This window comes from Chroicocephalus ridibundus, chromosome 2, assembly GCF_963924245.1.
Source record: "Chroicocephalus ridibundus chromosome 2, bChrRid1.1, whole genome shotgun sequence".
Lineage (NCBI taxonomy): Eukaryota > Metazoa > Chordata > Aves > Charadriiformes > Laridae > Chroicocephalus > Chroicocephalus ridibundus.
Window position 1 is genome coordinate 35981398 of NC_086285.1, and position 23751 is coordinate 36005148.

At 38.5% G+C, this 23751-nt stretch overlaps 1 protein-coding gene across 1 annotated transcript in view; it reads left to right on the forward strand.

Annotated features, from left to right (window-relative positions):
• The window catches only part of STK31 (serine/threonine kinase 31), a 41191-nt gene extending 18175 nt beyond the window's left edge, over nucleotides 1-23016 (forward strand). The window contains exons 11-23 of the mRNA XM_063323902.1: nucleotides 3464-3643; nucleotides 6144-6260; nucleotides 7318-7437; nucleotides 7936-8067; nucleotides 9097-9198; nucleotides 10191-10271; nucleotides 10636-10761; nucleotides 11468-11593; nucleotides 11837-11923; nucleotides 12791-12940; nucleotides 14724-14849; nucleotides 17105-17173; nucleotides 21676-23016. Of these exons, the coding sequence (XP_063179972.1) occupies nucleotides 3464-3643; nucleotides 6144-6260; nucleotides 7318-7437; nucleotides 7936-8067; nucleotides 9097-9198; nucleotides 10191-10271; nucleotides 10636-10761; nucleotides 11468-11593; nucleotides 11837-11923; nucleotides 12791-12940; nucleotides 14724-14849; nucleotides 17105-17173; nucleotides 21676-21876 (1617 nt within the window). The 3' untranslated portion in view covers nucleotides 21877-23016. The remainder of the gene's footprint in view (nucleotides 1-3463; nucleotides 3644-6143; nucleotides 6261-7317; nucleotides 7438-7935; nucleotides 8068-9096; nucleotides 9199-10190; nucleotides 10272-10635; nucleotides 10762-11467; nucleotides 11594-11836; nucleotides 11924-12790; nucleotides 12941-14723; nucleotides 14850-17104; nucleotides 17174-21675) is intronic.
• Nucleotides 23017-23751: the final 735 nt, after the last annotated feature.

Genomic DNA, 23751 nt, shown 5'->3' on the forward strand with positions numbered 1-23751 from the left:
GCCCCTCTCACTGAGGCTGTGTATTGCAAACCTCTGTTCTGCATCACACATCTCTTCTGACTTAAGTTTCATACCGTCCAGTAAGAACTGTTGTTGGTCTGAGCTACAGACAAATTCAAGCAGCTTCAGCCACAGCTCGGTCCAACTGGCTAGGACTGAAACAGTTGGTCAGCTCCATGCTTTCCAAGTGCTAACACTGCATCGGTTAAAAGGAGGGCTGAGAGTGTGGGCACACACATAAGTTACTTTTGAGGGTAGAAAGGCTTTGCAGAGGGATGTGGACAGGCTGGATCGATGGGCCAAGGCCAGTGGTATGGGGTTCAACAAGGCCAAGTGTCGGGTCCTGCACTTGGGTCACAACAACCCCATACAACGTGACAGCCTTGGGGAAGAGTGGCTGGAGAGCTGCCTGGCTGGAAAGGACCTGGGAGTGTTGGTCAGCAGCTGGCTGAATATGAGCCAGCAGTGTGCCCAGGTGGCCAAGAAGGCCAACAGCATCCTGGCCTGTATCGGGACTAGTGTGGTGAGCAGGACTAGGGAAGTGATCATCCCCCTGCACTCAGCACTGGTGGGGCCCCACCTCGAATACTGTGTTCAGTTTTGGGCTCCTTGCTGCAGAAAAGACATTGATGTGCTGGAGTGCGTCCAGAGAAGGGTAACAAAGCTGATGAGGGATCTAGAGCGCAAGTCTTCTGAGGTGCAGCTGAGGGAGCTGGGGTTGTTTAGCCTGGAGAAAAGGAGTCTGAGGGGAGACTGTATCACTCTCTACAACTACCTGAAAGGAGGTTGTAGCAAGGTGGGGATCTCTTCTCCCAAGTAACAAACGATAGGACAAGAGGAAATGGCCTCAAGTTGTGCCAGGAGAGGTTTAGATTGGATATTAGGAAAAATTTCTACACCAAAAGGATTATCAAGCGTTGTAACAGGCTGCCCAGGGAAGTGGTGCAATTGTCATCCCTGGAGGTATTTAAAAGATGGCTAGACATGGTGCTGAGGGATGTGGTTTAGTGGTGGTTTTTGTCAGTGTTAAGTTGATGGTTGGATTAGATGATCTGAAATGTCCCTTCCAACCTAGACGATTCTAAAGCAAGCTAGGGTGTGATCCTAACAGTTGTCGGCTGTTCTGTTAGCTGTCTGTGAGCATGTTTCCTCTGCCTCATGCATAGTGCATAGTAGTCATGCAGACCATGGAGCTGTCTTCATATGATAACTTGTTATCCTTCTGGAGGCTTCTTCTGTATCCATATACAGGTGAAGTTGCTAATGTTTTGGGGAAGTGTGCTTATAGTATGAAAAATAAATGGGTAGGCACAGGATGTAACTTAATTGATTCTTTCCTTGAGGATGGTCTGGTGGAATGCATGCAGATACTCTTCTGCTGTAACTATTGCTGCTATTTTTGTAAACAGGGTGTGGTATTGGATATGAAGCTGTTACTGACCACTTTTCTTAGTTCTATTACCCATTTTTTGCTGCTGTTAAAGAGCCTGATTTTTTTTTTTTCTCCCTCCTATCACGCTGTTCCATTTGAACTCGGCTTCTCCCTTGCAGTGCCATTTTCTACCCGTGTGTGTCCTGATGTGTTAAAATCCAGTTGTTCAAAAGAGAGTGTGAGAAAAATCTATTGTGCACCTGAGTGATTTAAATAGCCTCCATAAATGTAGCAGAAACTTCCTTTTTGCATTTGCTTAGACAAGCATATTTGTACAAAGCTCATGTCACATGGCTGAGTTGGAAAATTGCTGTTTCAAACAATCTGTTATACTAAGTAAATGCTGTTCATTATAGTAACTATTGTTATGAAATTAGTTTTAGTATTTTAAAAAATACTGTTTGGTGTTGGTTCTTTTTTTTGTTTTGGGTTTTTTTTTATGATCACTGTATTTAGTTAGTTGTTATGTGGGGAAATTCTTGTGCTTGTGGATCCCATTTGAACTTTTGCTGTACTGTGTCTCTAAAGTTGGGGCCTGGTTGTGGTAACATAGTGTGTAGTTCTATAAAATTGGTCAAGCTCACTTCCTCACCTGTGCAGTAAGTACCTGCAGTCCTCAGCAAGGGGAGTTCATTGCTGCCACGTTCTGCCCTGTGGTGTCAGTGTCAGACAGTCTGTTTTACTTAAAGTTATGTTTGGTTGCTGATATGACCTGTTTCAAGTGTCTGAAAGGCTCCTGGCAAAGATGAAAACCTCTCTGAAGAGGAGGCGAGAGAGAGGTATTGTGGTGGTGTTCTGTATCTACATGACCTAGGTGTTCTTTGGGAAGACCTGTGATACTTAACTCAAATGTTCTGGGATCTGAGAGAAGAAAAAAAGTGAAACGCTGTATGTAAGCTGTCAGCAGCATTTCACTGGGTTTCTGTAGTAATCTTGTCGAGAATTATGTGGATAAGTAAAGTGATTGATTTTTGAAAGCTGAAGGATGCTATTTATTACAAAAACACAGGTTCATTCAGTCAAATTCCACTGTTCAGGGAGAATTTTCTTTTTCAAACTACAGCAAATTACCTGCAAACACCAGTGTAGCTCTCAAGTACTTTTTCAGCATGGGACTTTCCACCCAGGTGCAAGGAAGACTGCTTTCTGTCAGGATGTTGTCTCCACTGGTAATTGACTGATACATTCCTCCCTGACCCCACTTGTTCTTTAGGTCATTTGACAGGCTGCTCTTTGTTTAAAAGTGTTTTCTGTTTGCCCTGAACTTTAGCCTCATACTTTCCCTTACCTGTAGCACTTTAGTTTGTTTTCCAGTACAAGTCAAAAGGAGATGGACCCTGTGCTTCATGTACTTGCAGAATACTTGGCTTTTAGATGAAAATAGAAGTGTCCGGACTGTAAAACTCATTTCAGAGGGCCTTCAGGTGTCAGACATGTAGGTAGTTGCTGTTCCATCTAGGTATCACTGTGATGATGAAGGTGTGTCAGAAGAGATTTGACCAGTTACTTTTGAAGGGAGGGATCAGTCCAGAAGCATTCCTCGAGTGTCTGGCTGCTCACCTTGTTTCTTAGTACAAGTTCACTTAATTTTCTGAATTTGAGTAGTTCTATGAGGAGCATTTATAAATTGAACCCCATTGAAGTCCTGTTGGACTGTAAAGCCCAATCCGTAGGGAAGAAGAAACTAGAATACGCATGACTTCTTATAAACTGTTAAGGTTTTTGTGGTGTCTTTTCCTTCCGTGTTTTGAAGGGAAAAATCAGACTGTATGATCTCTGTGTGAGGTCCTTTTCTGCGTTGCATTTTTCTGGTAGACATACTGCCATGAGATCTGAGAGGAAAGTGGAATATAAAATATATTTCACTGGATATAGAAAGAGGCCTTTGTAGTGGAAATAGTTTTATGCCAGTAGTTAGTGCTAACTTTTTCTGTTGAATGTCTTGATTTTTATAGATAGTGCGCTGTCTTCTTGCACACAAAATTCTTCTGGTTTGCAAACCTATTTTTGTTTGGTTCACTTGATGCACAGGAACTGTCTGCTTCTCTGGAGATGGTGTACGGTCAAGGTTCTGAAGCAGATGACTCTGAGGAGGCATTTCAACACTTCTTTAAGTGGAAGAGTGTTAAAGTGAAGAAATTAATTTGTGTCAGAGATAATACGGACACAGCTTTGCAAATTCTTGCTGACTGGTTCAGTGGCATCTTAAAGGTAAGGTGAACAGTCAGTCTTTCCTGTTGGTGGAAAAGATGAAGTATGTCGCTGTCTCACTGAGCTTGTGAGGACTAGGCATTAGTAGGAAAAAGTACCTATGTCAGGGAGATTGTGCATATGAGCAGTGGTACAAATGACAGTGCCTCAATACAGGTGGAAAGGTAATGTGTTGAGGAATAAAGTGTTAATTTACCTTTATTCTTAGTGTACTTTTATGATGAGACAGAGTTTATGCTTTCTTATGAAAGGACATTTTTTGCAGAAAGATCAGTAGTGTTATGCAAGTATAACTTTTGTATGGGTGTGCTCTGTCTGTTCATGGTGTGACTGAAATGGTTTAATCAGATCTTTCAAGTGGCCTTTGGATAGAAAGACTTCAGATTTTAAAAGGTTCCAGTTCATAAATGCTGCTGAAAGAGATGATGAAAGATCACTGCAAAGAAGAAGCCAATCTGACTCGACATGATCTAGGTAGAGATTGTAGACATATATAATAGATACTTTTTTTTCCCGTCTCACTGAAATGCTGAATGTAGGGAATTTGTGCAAATAAATTGTCCACTTCTATTTGCATGTCCTGCAATATTTTCTGGAATACCATTCTGACCATGCTGTGTCTCTCAGTCTGAGTTGTAGGAGATTTGGAGCATAGCAGTTGAGTGCATGTGACTTGTCTTAAAAGGAAATCAGTGGTGGAAGTGGGTTACCATACACTGAGTTCCGCTTGTAAAGAAAGCGCAAAGTAGGGAGGAAGCTTTGCAGCTTTCCTGTCTCTGTGCTTAATATTTATGTTCTCGCTCATTTTAGGACTCTTAATCTTCCTGAGAAGACTGTAAGCTGCTCTCCCTCCATTCCTGCAGGCCCAGCTTCCTTGATCGCTTTCTTGTTGCACTTGTGTGTAAATGTTTTGAGTTTGTGTTAGCATAACCTTCCTGCCCATGTGAACTGTACCTAGTCCATGAGGATTGTGCCTTTTCATAACGAATAGGTTTTCTGTCCTTGGGTTTCATTGTACCCAGGGCATTTACTGTGGCCAGACACTGTTAGGAATAACAATGTTCCTTGACTTGACAATAAATGCAGCAGCAGTGTAGGCTTGGCATGTGTCATGTGCAGTATAATGTTAATTAATATAATTACTTGCAGATGTTTATAATCATGTCAGTTATTAGAGGGGGCAAACAAACCTGCAGGTGGGTTTCTGTGATTGCTGGGCACAATTCAGAGTGCTATTCTGCACGTATAAAAGTGACTAAAGTTTGTTAGTGTAGTGATGAACTTTGATTTACCTGTTTCAAATCTGAACTTTTCCAAAAACAGTTCAGAGACACAGAAAATGTAGACTTTTGGCATGAGTTGGTAAAGCACTGGTAGGTAGACCAAGGAAGAAATTGTCATTTATCCATCTCAAACATTTTAGGTTTTGATATATAATTATTCTGTTTCAATTTAACTTACAGCTCTTTTTTTAAAAAAAACCTGTGAGCAATTGTGTAAAGCAGATGCTTCTTCGAAGTGTTTCCCTTCCCCTTAATTTAAGTAGATACTCCTCTTCCTTTCTTTCTGAATCTAAATTATCATTGATTGGAATCTACAGTAAGGAAATGGGTCAATGACAGACATGGAAATTTCAGAGACTAGACGGCTTCTTTCTGATATGCAACCCCAGGCTTTGGGGAGCGACATACTGTTTGAACTTGTACTATTAAAGTTTTTATTTTTAGTTCCTTTAAGGTTAAAGCAATAAAATATTTTCAATCTTCAGTGGCATACACATGCTTGATAGGTAAATGAACGAGGTGAAGTTTGCAGGTTTCTATTATGAGTGTGTATCTTGCATGTTTAATACAGGACCATATTTTCATTTTAGTTTTGGTTGCCAATGTAATATCTCTTCTTCTGCAGATATGAGTAACAAAACCTTGCTGAAAACAACATTCGTTGTAATAAGCTGATCTTACTGATTTTTCTCTGGCATCTTCTGTATCTTACATCTTGAAGCTAAGTTATTTCTGACTTATATGAAAACACTTAGGGTTTCCTGGTGAAATCTTTAACCTTATTTCATGCTTGATAAACTGTGAAATAGATGCCAGGATGTGTCTTTATCTCAGGTAGTGCTACGTAGGAATGGAAAGCCCACTTGATAGTGAAACTGCCATATTGAGCATCTTGTGTATCACTGTGTGGGCAGCAAACATGTTGATTTTTTTTGATGTGAAATTCATTTTTGGTAAAAATCAAAATGAGATTAGGAAAATAAAACCTGATCAAGGCAAGAATCAACTTTCATCTTGCCTGGTGAATCTTAACTCTGTTAGTTCCAGAAATCGCTATATCACTTGAGGGGGAGGCAGTTAAAGGTGAGATCTGACACAAATCCTGATTAGATTTCCAGTAGTGCTATAACTCTGTATTTCTTGTTTGTTTTTGCTGTCTGCTTGCTAACTACTTACTTTCAGTTCCAAGGCTGATTATTTTTTTTTCCTCTTTGAAGTGTTTTGACCTGATGTCAGAAGCATCTTCAGATTTAGAGGAAGTGGTTGGCAATGCAGATGAAATTCTCAAAAAGGCTGAGCTGGCTATTTGTGAAGAACTGGATACTGACTTAAATGTAAGTTATCATGCCTACTGTGTCATGACTTCTGTATATTTTATTTATCTTTGATTTCAGTTTAAAGCTTTTCTTAATGTATCAGATGATTTTATTTGCTACAAAGCAGCGTCTTTTTTTTTTGTGGAAATATGTTAAAGTCACTCAGGTTGCTCCTCAGAGAGAAAAAATGTTTTCCAGGCAACAGGCAGAGGACAGCTTTAGGTTACAGGAGTTTCGCTGTGTGTATGACTGGCTTAACTAAGAAATACTGGGGAAACTGATTCTTCCCTCTCTATGTGCAGAGAAGCTTTCTTTGAGCTGTACTGAGTTTTGGTGCTTGTGTTGAAAATACAGGTGATGAAAATTAAGTTTCTGTTTAAAATAATGGGATTGCCTCTCTAAGTGCATGTGTATGGATACATTTACTTTTTGCAGTCTTAAGAGATGAATAGTTTTTCATCACTTCAATTTTGCATGGGACAAGTCTTCTTGCCTTACTGGTAATCTTTTTCTGTGCTTGCATTAGCCTTTTTATCAGTTATTTACCTTTTCTGATAAGCATTTCCTCCATTCTCTTCTGCCAATTCTTTGAGGTACTTGCATTGTCTCTGCAATGAGTTTCTGTTGTGCCAGAGAATGGTCATATCAGCAAAAGTTGAACCTGTCCTCCAATGTAGCATCATAGTAACAACAAACCAGTAGTTTAGTCTGCTTGTGACTGCTCTTTGTGATAGAACCAGTGACTCTTTTAGAAGAAAGGTTGCATGCTTTAATGCTTCAGATCTATTTAACCATGCTATCCCTAAAAAAATTCTTTCGTAGGATGTGCAATATGAAATTGGACTTCGGCATAGGAGTGCCAGTCAGTTTTATTCTATTGGAACTATTGGATGAACTCTTAGACTTGCTAACTTCCCTTTTAGAATCTCTTTAAGAAGAGAGGGAAAAGTCTGAGAAATTATTTTTGCCATTAACAATGGAATTTCTCAGTAAAAGTTTGACATCTTAAATGTTGCTGTGTATAAATGAGGAACGACTCTCAATCTTTAATCTCCCTCTGTGTAATTCAATCCAGGAGCCTGATGAAGCAGAGAAGGGAATAATTATGAGTGCTTACAATAAAGTTATATATGACATTTGTCAGGAGCAAAGTATGATCAATGTCATACAGAACAGATACTCGGCCAGTGTTGAGGTGAGTTTATGCCTTATTTATTTCTGCCACACTGATCTATAGTAGTAACCCTTTCTGACATAACTTCTTTTTGAAAGATGTCCTCTTATCTTTTTATAAGGAAATTCTAGGAGTATATTAGTGATGAGACATCGGTTGGGTTAAAGCTTGAGAACTGCAGTTGTGCATTACCTCAGCCAATTCTTCATTTCAGTTAGATACAAAGATACTTTTTTAAAAAATAAAGCAGTGGAAGCTGGAATCTCTGGATTCATTACAAGCAGCATGTAACTTAAGGGGATTGAGCTTTTAAGTAGAATGTTGGTTTTCCAGAAAGTTGTTAATGTAATTAAAATGAAACACAATAAAATCCCTCTTCTTTGGGGAAAGACCCTGAAAAGCTGAATTCAGATAGGCTTCAGGCAGTTTCTCTAATGTATTGACTGAAGCATATTAAAATAGAATGCTTGAACGCTTTCTGATTATTTTTTTTCCTTTTTTTCCCCCTTTTCCTCCTAGTTCAAAAAGCAGGCTGAGGAATGGCTGAATAGAAGACCTGATATTAACAACTTATTATCAATTAAGAAAACCGTGAAAAGTTTAAAGGCCCAGTTAAGGTGGAAGCTGGTTGAAAAGAACAACTTTGAGGAAGTATGGAAATGTTACAGTATTGGTGGTTTTGTCTGTTTTTTAAATTGGTTTAGAAATATTAATTTTTTCTATTCCGAGTAAATGATAACTGTATAGAATAGTTTCAGATCTTGTGATCTGAATTTTGCCTTTAACTGTGGAAGTTTTACAGGTGCCTGAGAATAATCTTGGGTGGGTTAAAGAAAAAAAAAAAAAGTTGGTACTTAGCCACTTTTCTGTTTCGGTTCCCAGCTATGGCACTGGGCTTTTAACTATGTCCCTCTGGTGACGGTCACTTTTCACAGCGTGAACAGTTTTGTCCAGCTCTTCTTACTGTGCTGATTGTGTGATTACTTTAAGATTTTACTTTGTTAATAATGTGTGTGCCTCCCCTTGTGGTGACAGAAGTCCAATGTCTCTTCTAATTATCAGGGTTCCCCACTACCCCTCAGAAGAGTCCAAAGAATGTAAATATTACCCCAGCTTCAATGCTGTTTGATCACATATTTAATTATTCTGGTGATGCTTAAGGAAAAAAAGAACCTGCATATGTGTCTCTGTAAGCATTGTAAAGGGGCAGTAAGCTTCCAAGAGGGATTTAAAATGAGACACACTAATGAAACCCATTGGGAAGAGGATTCTTGAATAATGAGGTGACATGAGGAAAATGCCTCTTATGGGAGAAAAAAAGTGCATGAGTTGTGGAACCTGGCATTGCTGGTAGATGGATGATGGTGCTGTTATGATTATATGTGATCAGCTAATTAAAAAACAAACAAAAAAAAGCTCTTTGACTTAGGAAACAAGTAGGCAAAGGGCTGGAACATTTGGTCTGTCACATAAATAAAGGGAACACCTTTCTTGGTGATTAGGTTTTAAGAGATTCTTTTGGGTTTCCAGGAAGGAGACTGAGTAAAATATGCATTTAAGAATATGTTCAACTCCAGAACTGTGACATGGAAGCTGTTTTTTAATCCTGATACAGTAGGTTACTGTTGTTTGATATAATAGAATGAGAATAGCACACTGACTTTGTTATTCTTAATGCAGTCTGATGATTACAGTGAGTTTGAAATGATGGGAATAAAAGAGGAAATTGCTCATCTGCGAAATAGGGTTCTTCAGGAAATATCCAAGGAACGAGAAGAATATGTAAGTATTAAACTACTTAGGCAACTAAAAAAACCTGTATGAGGTACATCTGAATTTCAGTTGCTTTAATTTGTGCTCTGGGTAAAATAAAAAAAATATGATTTTTATAGTGTTGAATGTTCACCCTTTTTTGGTGAAAGCTATGGGAGAAAGCATGGAGGCTGATCAATTTTATCTCTATTGGAACATAGTTTCTTCAGATCTTCCCTCTCTTCACTGCTCCATAAGGAGGTGACGTGAGAAAAAAATCCGAGCTGTAGTTCTCAACCCGTAAGAGCTGCAGGTGAAAGTGTAAGCTCAGTTGCAGGAAAAAAGACTGTAGTTCTTGCAAGAAGGGGAACTGTTTCCTTATGATTTGGTTAAAACAGGCTCTTATCCTGAAGTGGCGGATGACTTTCTCGAAGTTATCTTAGAACACTCTTTCTCTAAGCCCTCTATATGGAGGGAAGAATCGGAACCATTCCCTTGCGAGCGAGTAGAAGGGCACCAGGATTTGTGGTGGTGATGCACCTACCTCTGCCGATGTAGCATTTGTGTGTAATAGTTACATTACAGCTATGTGGGGTCTGGAGATGCATGAGATGCTGGCCTGGTCTGTGTTACTACTTGATTTCTGCCTTCCTTCACTTACCCGTAGTGAAGTTGTTTTCCTTTGTTTAGTCCTACTAAAGCCTCTTGTAGAAAAGGTGAATGTTTTCCATGATACTGCATGAGCTGTTTGGGGCCTTAACACTACCCACCCTCAGAGCTTTCAAAAATCTTTCCCTTTTGATCTGCTGCATTCATTTTGTGTGCGAGTGTGTGTGTGTTGGTCCCCCTTCCCCCTTGTTAAAGCAAATGGCAGTGTTACTTTGAATGGTGTTGTTGAAGGAGGTACAGTCGTGGTCAGTGTACATTTGAATGTCCTGGGTATATATTGAAAATGTCAGCGTATATTTATATGTGTCAGAAAATAGTGACTTGAAGCTGTGGGCCTTGTTTCCTTCATTTAGGAGAAGCTGACGTATTTGGTACAGAAATGGTTCCCTGAGTTACCACTTCTTTATCCAGAAGCAGGAATTCTGAACTATGTGGTAAGCAGAGATTGTGTCTGAATGCACTGTCAGTTGTTGTTTCAGGCACTATCAAGGCTCTACACCAACAGTGCTCTGCACGCTCTCTGTCCATTTGGGAGTTATATACCCTTAGCATTGTTTGTTGTGGTCTTCCTCCTTCTCGCCCTCTTCTGGGGAATATTCAAGGAAGGGGTTTGATTAGGTGCCTCATCATGGCCAGCCTCTTGGTAACAGATGCTGGAACTTTTTAACATGTCCCAGCTGGTTTTTTGCTTTGCTAAGTTGATTGAGGAAGAAGGAGAGGTAGTCAGAGCCTCTGAATCTTAACAGCTTTTAAATGCCGTGCACTTACTCTGGATATTGGTGTGTCCATGTGCTTCAGAACTCTGGTGGACTTCTGACACGCAGCCTGGAGCGAGACCTTTTGGATGCAGAGCCCATGAAGGAACTGAGCTCGAAGCGACCTTTAGTGTGTTCAGAAATTCAGGGCCAGAAGGTTCTTTTAAAGGTAATGTTGGCACTGGCTGTGAGTTAGTGCTGCAGGTGAGGCCTTGGCTCGTTAACGTGCTGATTCTGAATGAACTCTGCTGTTCCTTTCACATCCCTGTGTTTAACAGCCCTTTTCTGATGACAGATTTTTTTGTGGGGGCCTGTAGAACATGAAGCATTGTTTTACTTCTGGATTGCTTCCATACTGCTTATTGATGTTTTTTCACTTCTTTTGAGGACTGCTGTAGTGAACAGTGCTTCCCCTTTACTGTCTGTTCTTTCTGGTATCTGGTGGGCCTTTTTTCCTGTTCATTACTCCTGTCTCTTTCTGCAGATGCTGGCTTGTCTTCCTCATCATTTCACTGAGAAATTTCAAGAACAACTGCTCTGCTTCTCTACCAATCTGCTAGCAATTGGGAAACCAGGGGATGTACTATTATGAGAGGCATAGTTGTAAATACTCTTCTTGCTTTTGACTTGGCTTATTTAAATAGCAAATTTGAGACACGCTCCCTGTTTTGTTGGTACAGGCTTTCTAAAAGTTAATAAGAAAATATGGGAACAATCTATGACAGTTGGAATTGAGTTTTGTGTTAAGTAGAAGAGGAAGTTATTCGATGGCATCTAACAATATGCATTTCTTTCATCTAAAAAAAAAAATAAATTAATGCAGTAATGTTACAGGCATTAGGGGTAATGGCTTGGGTATCTCTTTTGTTTTTAAGGGATACTCCGTAGATGTAAGATCAGAAGCCAAAGTGATAGAAAGAGTTGCCAAATATCACAGAGCTTGGGATCAGCAGAAGGAGAAATCTGGATTATTACAACTGTTGTTTCTTCTTTTCTGCAAGGCAAGATTCAAATTCATTATCTTGATTTCTGGTTTAGTTGCAGTTGTGCCTTAAAGCTTTACATGCCAAGTTGGAGCACCGAATCAAAAAAATATTTCATTTCTGAGTTTAGATAAACTGTCTACTTAGTAAACATAATGAATCAATTTATCACATATCCAGTGCATGTTAAACTTCCCAATATTTCTGATATTTGAAACAATCTAATTGTCCTTTCTTTCTTTTTTTTTTTTGTTGTTGAAGTCTGATCCTTTGGTGTATTTAATGGTCCCGTACTACCCAGAAGCAAGTTTGAGGGCTTTGCAGGCTGTTACACCTTTAACTTTAGAAGTAAGTATAACTACTTAGACTATCAGCGTTCTATTTTGTATGTTTTTAAACTGAAATCTTATTGTTTTGCTGTATGTTACAGTGCTGATAGTGTTTCACCAGTGTACTCCCTTTGGTGGCTGACATTGACTGTACAAAGTTGCACAGGATAGCTTGACTGACATTCTTAGCATCTGGTCAGGCAGTAGTTTGCAACTTTTAAAAGAGATTTTGCTTCGTTACACTTTTTTCTTTTGTTGAAATTAATGCCTCAGCTGTATTACTAGTTCATTTTAAAAGTACTGGAGTTGAACATGTTAGATGTTCAGAGGCGGGCATTTCTGTATTGAAGTTTTAGAGGACTCTTGTGCAATTTTTCTTTTTTCTGTCCTCCCCCTCCTCATCCCCCTCCTTTTCTTTTCCCTCATCCTCACACAGTGTATAGGCAGTTCAGATTGTCATCCCTGGCAGTAGCTAGCAGACAATGCAGTCATTTCTCTGGTTCTATTCAATGATTTAGAGCTTCTGTTTGCTGACTTGGACCTACTTGTAAAAGTCCAAGTTGAATGGTTTTTTGGGTTGTTTTTTTTTTTTTTTCCCCCCTATATCTTTTCATGTTAGTGATTTGTTAATTGATGACTGGTTTTTTTTAAATTTTTTTTAAATTTTTTTTTCATTAATTTTGTTTTTTTATGCCTGGCTGTGCAAGTCATAATAATCTTACTTACTGGGAATTAATCCATACTTCATAAAACGGAATTGGCATGAACTTCGAATGTGTACAAACCTTAAAAAAGAAGTCTTAGTTCTGGATAGAAACTTACTTGAAACTGTGCTTTGTATTTTCCATATCTATCTTTGTAATAAACGCACAAATTAAATCATTAGGAGGCATTACAAGTGATGAAAGGAGTGGCCCAAGGTCTGCAAACGTTGCATGGAGCTAATCTAGTACATGGATCTCTACATGGAAATAATGTTTTTGCTGTGAATCGAAAACAAGGAATTGTTGGAGATTTTGATTTCACAAAATCAGAGGTAAAAAAAAAAATCCTTTAGTGACTTTTAGTCAGAATTATATAGCAAAGCACAACTGTGTTTACAAAGTAAGATTTATTGATAAACATAGCACTTAGCAGTGAGACTCCTGTTTTCATATTCTGAATAGGGTCGGGCAGTTTGAGTCTTACTGAAAGTTTTCTAAACACAGTCTAATCTTGGATGGGGAAAAAAGAATTACTCAGTGTGGGCGCTCGTTAAGCAAAACAGTGGAACAAAGAAGAGAATTTGCAGTAGTTTGTTGGCTGTCTTGTATATTTGATGGTAATCGCCATCATCAGACGTGAGAGTAAGAACTCATGTTTGAAGAAGGGCTAGTCAAGCTTATGGGAAGTCTTTGCTTTTCTGTGTGATACAAAATGGGGTTCTAGTATGTGTCTGTCGCAGTATTTGGTAAACTAACAGGATTTTACAGGTTGCCTACATATACCTGCATTTATACGTGCTTCTGATTTAGTCCTCAGTTCCTATAGTAATGTAAGTTCCTATAGTAGGGTAAAATCTAATATTCTTTAAGAACACAACCTATTTTCTTACTATTCATTGTGTTTACATAGCGAAGTCTCCAGTGATAGTATCTCTTCTGTAGTCACGTTTTGACTTTCTAAACTCAAGTTGTTTGAGCCAAAACATTTTTGTGCTAGAAGTCTGCCTCATGCTTATTTACATCTTTTAATAGTAATATTTATTATAATAATATGTCATTATGTTAATATAATAAACATAATACAAATAAAAGTAAACTTTATTGAGAACCCTTATTTTTGTTTTGGAATGCATTATCTGTTAAGCTCATGAAGAGTGTCAAATGCTTGGGCAGCAAGGTGTGCTTCTCTTGAAATAAATTTCAATTTTCAACATGCTAAAGAGAGATGCTTTAAAATTTTTGACAGCTGAATTTTCTGAAAGGTAATACTTAGTACAGATGGTGTCACTGTGAAAACTACAAGAGCTGAGGGGGACTGTCCCTCTTGTTACTCCTCCCTGCAGGTGTGGGCTGTGCCCAAATGAGCAGCTCATGTGTGATCGAGCAGGAAGGTTCCACCCACGTTCCACACGCTGGGTCCAGTTTGTGCCTTCTCTATAGGGGTGTTGGTACTGCGCAGTGCTTGTGCTTTCTGCGCAGTCACAAGTGCATGAACGGAGCTGGTAACTGATGTGTTACTGAGTATGCTTGGCAATCTGGAGACTAGTCTTCTCCAGTCTGGCTATAGCTGATGCTGACCGACTGCTGTCATGAAGGGGGTAGAAACTCAGGGTCTAGCTTCTATTTTGTCATAGTGTGTCCTAAAACATGCTGGAAACAGGAGGGAGGAAGCAGCTAGTTTCAGGTAAAGACCAGAAAGGCAGAGAAGAAAAAACAGGAAAGCTGTCAGAACTGAACTTTAGAACTAAAGTTGTCCAAAATAGTGCTAAATGTCTTTTAATATTTGTGATTTTTTTTTCTAGTTTGAGAAGTTTTGCAATTTGTATTCTTTACCACCTTATGAGCTTTAATAGTTCTAGTATGGAGTAAAATCTGCCATCCCTATTCTTCTGTTACAGTTACAGATGATAGATGGGTGACATTATCTCTTTTTTTTTTTGCTTTACACACCACTTTTTTTGCTCAGTAAAGGAGGATTTTACATTTCAGATGGGGTCAGCACAGAACTCTATGGTAAAGTTGTCTAGCCCATTAAAAGGGAGAGGGAGATATATCTGTTTCAATGTGCTGTTGGTCTTCCTTGAAATTATGGGTATACTTTTTTTTCCCCTGTAGGAACAACGTGCTGCTGCAAACACTATGGTTGTTAGTACCCTGAGCTTAGTTTCTCCTGAACTGAAAATGGGACAGCCAGCTTCTCCAGCCTCTGACATGTATGCTTACGGCTGCCTTCTGTTCTGGGTACGTTATGGCTTGTGGGAGAGTTTCTCGTAACCTTATGGAACTGTAGCAGGCTTATAAAGAGCAGTAATTGTTATCTCCAGCTCCTGCTTTGAACTATTTTGGCGGAATAAGCATTGGTGTTTTCAACTGAGTGGTACGCGTGGAACAAATGGAAGTTACGATTTTGGGCAGAAGACAGTGCATTTTTCTGTAAAATAGACAATGTAATTTTATAGTAATAGGAACAAAAAATACAGATTTTTTTTCTTCATGCTGTGGATTTTCAGTTATTGCTGCAGTTCCTGTTAATTTCTTCTGAGCCTTTTTTTCTTCTTTTTTTGTGACCTTGCCCCTGAGGAATTACCCAAATCAAAAGAGAGGGAAGATGAAGGCAAGGATGGGACTGTCATATGTTTTGTTGCTGGCAGTAGTGCTTAGATAAGTGTTTTGTTTTGTAGTGCATGTTATGCCAGGGAGGAGAAAGCAATCTACTTCCCTGTGTTTGGTGGTATGTTGCACAGCATTTCCTCCTCCATCTCCTTTTTGTCTTCTCGCACTGTATTGCTACCTCCCGAACTCTGGGTGTCAGTGTCGTGTTCTGAATGGGAAAACTACAAATCTCTCAAACTTGAAAAACAGCAAACTACCCAGCAAGTGCTGATGTTCCCAGGCAGTGATTTTGCATGAGCGCTTGATATATTGGAACTGGTTCACTGAGTACCACTTGGAGCTCAAGGTACATGGGCATCTTCCTGGGAAGCAGTTCCATCAGCTACACAGTGATGGCTTCAGTAATCCCTTCTGTGCCGCAGCATCTTAAAAACACTTCTTAGAAGAGAACTAATCTGCAAGTTGATAGGTAGCCACTATCAGTTACCTGTGCTGAGAAGATGAAGCAGGTTCATATAAAAGTCGCTCTTCATTATGTTTTATTCCCGATTTACGAAGCAGTTGCTTAAAAATAAGCAATTTTTCTACTGAAATAGATGAACTAAAGTGTAGCTTAGTATCATAGAATCTTCATGGTTGGAAAGGACCTTTGAGATCATTGAGTCCAACCAAACAACCTACAATCTCTGCCACTAGAGCATGCCCTGAAGTGCCACATCTAGACGTTTCTTAAACACCTCTAGGGATGGTGACTCAACCACCTCCCTGGGCAGGCTGTTCCAGTGCCTGACCACTCTTTCAGTAAAGTAATTCTTCCTAATATCTAATCTAAATCTCCCCTGCTGCAACTTCAGACCATTTCCTCTGGTCCTGTCATTATTTACTTGGGAGAAGTAATCACAGGTATTTATAATTCATTAATGTGGTACGGTTTAGTTAGAACACTTTCAGTACTGCTATTCAGATCTACAGCTGTTCTAGAGAAAAAGACTTTTACAAGTGAATAAAAAAAAAAGTGGGGGGAAAAAAAAGATAAATAGAGTTTTACAAATGGCTCTGTTTGAAGGGAATATCTAAGATGCAGCAAAGATCAGCATTCTTCTGAAACCTCATCCAAATTTGCCAGCTGAATTTCAGACTAAGCCACATGTAACTAATCTTCAGTTTGGACTTGGTGTTGTATTGATCATTTGATGGAAAATTCTAGATTAAGTGTTAGTATTATGTTCAACAGTTGCCGGTTTCATGTTTGGCATCTGAAATTATGTTTTCCCTCATTAAACAGCAGTGCCGCTTCTAAAATTGAGACAGTGTTTTTCCAAGTTCTCAGCTGATCTGTGTCACAAGAGCCCAGCACTGACTAAACACATGCTTCCTTTTGCTGTCTATGTAATTGTTCAGGATAGAGGCATTTTCAGCTTAATGTGCAGGCAGGGTTTTGAAAAATGCTGTAATCTGGCGTGCTTTTAGGCAATAGTAAAGACTGGGGAAGTTTTACTTTGTGTATGGGTACAGGGTTCACATTTGTCTGTTAGAGTGCACTTGCCCCTCAGCATTTCTTAAAGAGGATTATATAATTAAATGTACAGCTTGGGCACGGACTTTGAGTCATATTTTCAAAAGTCTATTTCTTTTGACCTCTGAAAGTTTCTTCTGATGCTAATTTTTTTTTCTCCTTGTTTCTGTTTAAGGGGAACTTGAATGCTTTGCATGTTTTACCCTACTGTGAAACTAGGAAAAAAGCTCTTCCCTACCATTTTCCCATAACAGACCATTTTCACTTGAAACCTGGAATATCCTTGCTTGATGTTTCGTTTTGTTAAAATAAAGGGGGGAAAAAAAGATCCACCAGTGTTATGCATTATGTATCTTTTCATTTACAGCTTTGCGTTCAAAACCAGGAGTTTGGCATCAAAGAAGATGGAACACCTGAGGTGGATGCAGTTGTCATGGTATGTCTGTTGTCAGATGATGAAGATTAGACTGCTCTTGTTTAGAGGTGGTTAATTGATTATTATTTTTTTTTTAAATTCAGACATTTCATTGTATGTGCTGGGTTGAGAAGATGTTTTTAATTGATCATTTGGATGATTCTAAATAGCATGCACAAATAAAATTATGTTTGAGAAGGTAGAAAACCCCAAGAGTTCCCTTAATATTTAACTCCAACCTCAGGAGGAGCAACTTCTTTAGATAACTCTTAATTGAGTGACACCAAGTTACAAACTTGGGGAATAAGTCATGGAGATTCAGCTTCAAAGGAGGTATTTGGGTTAGGAATCCATCTTTTCTGAAGTCGGGGAAGTTGACTTTATTAATCTGTCTTCTTACATAATGATTTCACAGCAAAATTCCATTTTAATAACTTAAATGCAGTTGTAAAAGTGTATGGTGCCCTTTATTCTTTGGGGTTGTTTTTTGTATGTGTGAAACAAACATTTCTACGCCTCAGAAACAAATACACAGACAGAGGTGGGCCCTGCATTATACAAATTTGTGTTGCTGCTTTCATTCTTTCTGCTCTCAACTGTTGTTCTGTGTCTGCTCTGTGCCAGCGACTGTTGTCACCTTGAACTCTATTTTCAGTCCTTTTTTTGAAGCTTATCCTTGCCCAGTGTCTCAGTGACTCTTTGAGAATAAGAAGTAGACCTGTGTGCCTTCAGTGTTTCCCAACTTAGGTCTCCAACTTTGAAGTTGATTCTTTGCTAACTTATCCATTTCTTGGATGTTAATCATAAGCAGATCATTTTATGGTCTTGTCTCTGTGTGCCTTGGTTACCTGAGCACTTGTCTTACCTTGGGTATATTTTCTTGTGTAATTCTCTTTCCCACGAGCTTTCAGCCTTCTGGACAGGAGTTAAGACCTGTTTTGTTGCCTGCTCTCAAACTCTGGTACCTTTGCTACAGGCGATTTCTTTTCCTCCTTATAAAAGTTGGAATAACAAAAGACTTGCCACCCTATGTAGTTTAAAGAAATTCACTGGGAGGTTTATGGACCTTTCTCAAATCATTAGCCTTTTCAGACTAGTTTCTGCTTCATACTTTTTGCTTTACTTCTGTCTCATTACTGAGTGCTTTGTTCTTGTCCTGTGTACTTCCCATCTCCCTTGAGTGAATTGCCCTTGTGCTTTTTAATCTGTATAGACTACTTCTCATATCATGCTTATTCTGTTCTCTTACTTTAAGTGAGATCTTACTGCTTTATCTAGATTTGAGAAGGCCATGAAACTCCTTAAATCAAGCCTTATGCTGTTATTTAAAAACCTGCAAGCAGGTGACTGTTTAGCTTATAAGTGAAATCTTAGGTTATGGATAGAATTGTCTAAGGAATGTAGGGAAGAGTTGGAGGTTAATCCCCATGTTTTCCAGAAAAGTAGAAAATACTTTAAATGGAAAAGTAGAAAACAAAGCAGTGGAGTTGCTGTTGGTCAGATAAATTTGGGTTGTTTTGTCAAAAGAAAAAAGAAACCCAAATAATAAATCCCTCTTTATTGGTTATACTTGTGTATTGATGATTTGCCTGTTTTGTGGAGATAACTATTAAAGCACCGGGCTAGATTACTGGAGTTGTGTTCATTATGAGCTTTAGTGTATCCTGTTTACTGTGTTTAGGTTAAGAAATTGTCATGATACAGTACCAGACTAACATAGCTGTGGTGGTTCCAGTGTCTAGGCAGGGTAGCTTGTGTATCAGTGCATAACAGTGTACTGTAAATAATCTTGTTTTATTAGATGACTCCTATCCTCTACATTATGTCTCTTAATAACTTAATTTCAACAATGTTCTCCAGTGATGAAAGCATTGCTGATAAAGCACAGCACTGACTACCAAATTCATCTGCAAAATTATTTCCAGTGTGACACTACCGTGGAAAATAAAAGAATAAAGCATGTGGCACTTGAGCAGGGAGGTGATCCTGTAAATAGTATTTCTTATTGCTCATTATAGTTGCTTGCTTTCTTATGAAAAATTAAATGAATTGCATGAAATGTAGAGTACTATAGGAAAGAAGATTCAGTGCTTCATGACCCACTGTTAAGGCTAACTAGGGGTTTTTAAATGTATTCCACAAAACTTGTACAGAACCATCTGCCCAGTGTGTCATTCAGGATCATGCATAATAATCCTTAGATACTGAAAAAGCTAACTTTCTCTCATGCATAATGGAAACTTAGTTCAAGGAAATAGAAAAGATTTCTTGGGACATTAAAAATAGGAGTTGGTTCACTTCTGTTTTCCATAAAATTCCTGCTGTGATAGTGTTTTGCAAATAAGGTCTGAAGTATCCAGCTCAAAGTTTAAATGGCCATTTTCAGGGTATTATACTTCTGTGTTCTTCTGTAGCAGGTATTTTCTGGAGTGCAAACAGCTGCCTTTATCTCAAGACAATTAATGACAGCTAATTAATTTAGCCGTTATTGTCATTATTGATGCTAACAACTCATTTTTATAGGTTTTAATAAGAGCAAGTTTCTTTAATTTTCTCTCCCTGATGAAAGAAGCAGCATTTGATTGTGACCTTGTCAGGTGATACAATTCTAATCAATATATCATTGTTGGCAGTTTTTAAGGATTCATCCTGGATGCATGTGCAATGCACATGCACCAACCACCAATGTCCACTGGAAAACAATCTGTGCTGCCTGCAGTGCACGTGAGGGTTTTACTATGAAATGCAATACTAATAAATATTTTTCATCTGTTTCTTGGGGAATCTTTTAGACCTCTGGCTGTTAATCCTTGTCCCAGTTCTTGGGGAAAATCTATTTTGCTTTTAAGTGCTTTATCTATAATCAGCTTATTCAGAATTAATCTCCATGCCCATCTGCAGGCTCTTGATAGACTGGTAATTTCCCTTCCATCTCAGTCTTCTGCCCAGAGGAATTGCACGCTTGCAACTAGTAAAATTTTTGTTGTTTTCAGAAAATGTAAAATTGTCATGGGAAAATAATGTTAAGCTTTAAAACAGGGATATTAATGTTAGGTAACTGTTGAGGAAAAGCTAAGTTTAGACATCAGCTCTTCAGTCACTTGTTTAGCTATGTCAGGGTTCAGTGTTCATTTTGTTGCAGCATCCAGTTTTGCATATTAAAAAAAAAAAAAAGAGCAAAGACAATGAAATGGAGTACACACAATGAAATATTGTCCTACAGCAGTATTCCTCATGGAATCAATTTTCAGTTTCCTTAGGTCAAGAAGGTGGTGAGAAGGGGATATTTATTATTGACAGACAGTTCATAGTATCATGAAATGCGAATATACAAGTACAAAGCTTCTCAAGCACTTGAAATGCTCAGACTTTCTTCACTTTTAATTTTGCAGAGGAAGTGTATAGTCATGGTTCACTCCTGCATTTCATTGCACATGTTTGGATCTTCTTAACTGAGAATTTTCTTTTAGCATTTTAAATGTTTTATAAATATTTAACAATCCCTTATGCTTATAAGAGCAACAGTTTTCAGATCTCATCTCTTCACCCAGATTTCAGACTATCTGGGGAGTGGCTAATTCTCAAGAGTCACTCTGGTAATTAGTGGAAGAGTTGGAAATTGTCCGCTTGTTTCTGTCTTCCAAGTTTTTGACTGCTTGTGTACATTCCTCTGCATTACATTGATTCTTCTGTCTGGATGAAATGGGAGTAGGTGAGAGGTGTTCTGGTGTCTTGTGCTTTGCTGTTTTATTGACCCTCGTCAGAGGTGTTGCTGGCTAGGAGACTGTGAACAAGCAAGCCTTCTTACAGAAAAATTCTCTTCCCATTGAGTTTTGGTAACCTAGATCTCTAGATCAGCATTTGAGATGGTCTTTCTTGCCCCTTGTCCAAATCCATTGTGTGCTTTTCCTCCCTCAACAGCTGATGTTTATGTGTATGTGTAGCAGCTGTGTTTTTATGTTTTGTGTATGGAGTCTAGCGCTGTTAATGTGCTAAGCGTTTAGGCACGTAATCCCTTCTGATAAATCCAAAGAGCCTAAGTGTAAGTGATGAGTTAATAGCAAAATAGCTGCTGTTGATTTAGAGCCCGTTACTTGGGTTTTCTTTTTTTTCCTGTGCTCTTGTAGAGAAATAAAACAGTATGACAAAAGTTAAAAGATGAAGTTGCAGAAGGTGAATGGCACTTTTTCTGTTCCTTCTTAGTAGAAAGATCAACTTCAGTATTTCTCTAATTTATAGTAGTTCAGTGAATTGATATTTTAAAATAGAATAACTCGTACTCTTTTGTGAAATCTGCTGGCACCAGTGTCACAGACCTGGTGCTGAATGCTTGCTTTTATTTTGTTGTTAATGAGCATTATGACTGTCAAGTGTTGCTGACCATTGCGAATGCTATGGTACAACGTTTTCTAAGAGCTTTGGGCCCTAAGGACTTAACCAGATGTGTTCATCAAATAGTTGGTTGTTATTTGTAATTGAATTTGTTTTGCTTACTGATGAAATCCTTCTCCCTCTGTTTGTAGGATGATAAAGTTAAATCTCTTCTCCTGAATTTGTTCTGCTGTAACAGACTGACAGCTGAGCAGGTGCTGAGGGATGATTGCTTCCTCACAACTGATGCAACTCCAGTTTCACCACAACCAGGTGAAGAGCATGAGCCACGAGAAGAACACGATTCTCAGGAGACAGATGAAAAAAAAGTGCCATTAACTGAGGAGAACTGAGCAAATCCTACTCAATAGACAAGGAACTTTTCTATCAGGTGTTTGATTGAGACTTCTGTTTTTGTTTGGTTTTGAAATCAATGCCCTTATCTGAAATGTCAAAATATAAGAGGTTTGGTAGGTGCAGTTATGTTTTGTGATTACATGATCTTCACTGTGTTTAAGTACATTTTATTCTAAATAAGTGTTTGGGGGGTATAAGTGTGATGTTACTGTGTTCTTTGTCAGCCTTTTTTCTTTGTCCGTTATGTAGGCTTTAAATTTACAGATAATAGTCTTGTTACATGCCAGAGGCCTTTAAGATTAAGCTTTAGTAACTTCTTTTTGTGTTCAGTTTTCTATCCCTCTTCTTGCTGGGATTCCAGATAACATGTTCCTCTTAAAGATGCTCTAGGGCATTACCTTTTTGCTGGATGTTTTTTGCTTCTGCATAGACAAGTTGTTCCTACAGCAACTGCTTTCAAGATGTAAGAGAAAAAAAAAAGGTACGTACTGCTTTGATAACTGGTGTAAAGGAAGTGGAGAGCAGCCTGCCTCTTTTCTGTCTTTCTGCATTTGAAAAATGCTATTTGCTTTCTAGAGGGCGGGCACCCTTCTAGGTGCTCCTTTGCAGTGCTGCTGCCAACCATAATACTATACACACGCATTTGCAAAAACTGCTTATTTACTCTACATAAGTGTGTGTGTATATCATCTGTTCTAAAACAATGCTGACAATAGCTATAAAGGTGTGATTTTCTTGAGCAGGTTTGTTTGCCTGCAACACATTGCTGTTAACGTTACCAGTGAAAGAGATCTGTCAGCTCTTTATTTTTACAGGAAATCGTTGCTTATCTTTATGAAGGTTTTCCTTTCTTCTCATAAAGAAACAGGTCAAAGTGTGCAGAGTTGCTGTAGCAATATATTTAGCCTCTGGGTGTTGCTCTTGGACAGTGCTGTCAGCAGACTAGTATTCTGTAGAGGAATTATTGAAGCTGGATGAAGAATGTAAAAATGCAGTATGTAATGGGCAAGAAGCCAGCAGCAGGGGAATTGGTGAGCCTTCAGGTACAACAATATAGTCCACGGTGGATAGAAGATACCACCTTGGCAGATCCACCTCTGATAGTAGACTTGGTTTTCCGTCCTTAAACCAATTAGTTTTTTTATATGGTATATGGTTTTTTAGCATGTGAGGTGCTTCATCCTTTTTTTGTTAAATGATAATGATTTTTTAATTTATGTAATGTGTGTATAACCAATGATAGAAAAACCTTTGTTAAAAATAGTTTTTTTTATGCAGAATTTTTGGTTAATGTTATAAATATTTTCATTACAGAAATCACAGAAGAATAATAACTTCTTTTTTGTCAATGAAAATTAACAGTTTAGCAATTTTGTGGGATGCTTCCAAATACCGATTGCAGTCTTTCACTGTTAATAAAAGGTTAACTTTAATTTGAATTAATGTTAAACATGCAATAGAGCTCAGAAGACTAACCTGATGGTTTGTGTCATGCTGTGTCATGTATATTAGAATAAATTTTTGCCCAGTTTTCCTGCTCCAGAGTCCATGCAACCTGAAGTGTACTTCTTAAATCCTCAAATTGCTAACCTCTTTGGATTTCTGAAAACAGAAGTCTCTTGATTAAAAAAAATTGCGGTCTCTTCAAAATCTCTTCACCCGCTATAAGTAATATGATTTTACATGTGGGACCTAGCACATGAGATGGGTTTGTTTTTTTTTTTTCAAGCTGCAATAAAACTTTTGAAATCTTTTGGTACGTACGAGTGTCAGGCTACGAGACAGCCTTGCCATTTGAATAAAATGTTGATTATAGACTTAGTGTCACCAGTTCTGTTTGTTTCTACTTTGACCTTTTCTATGGTAATTTT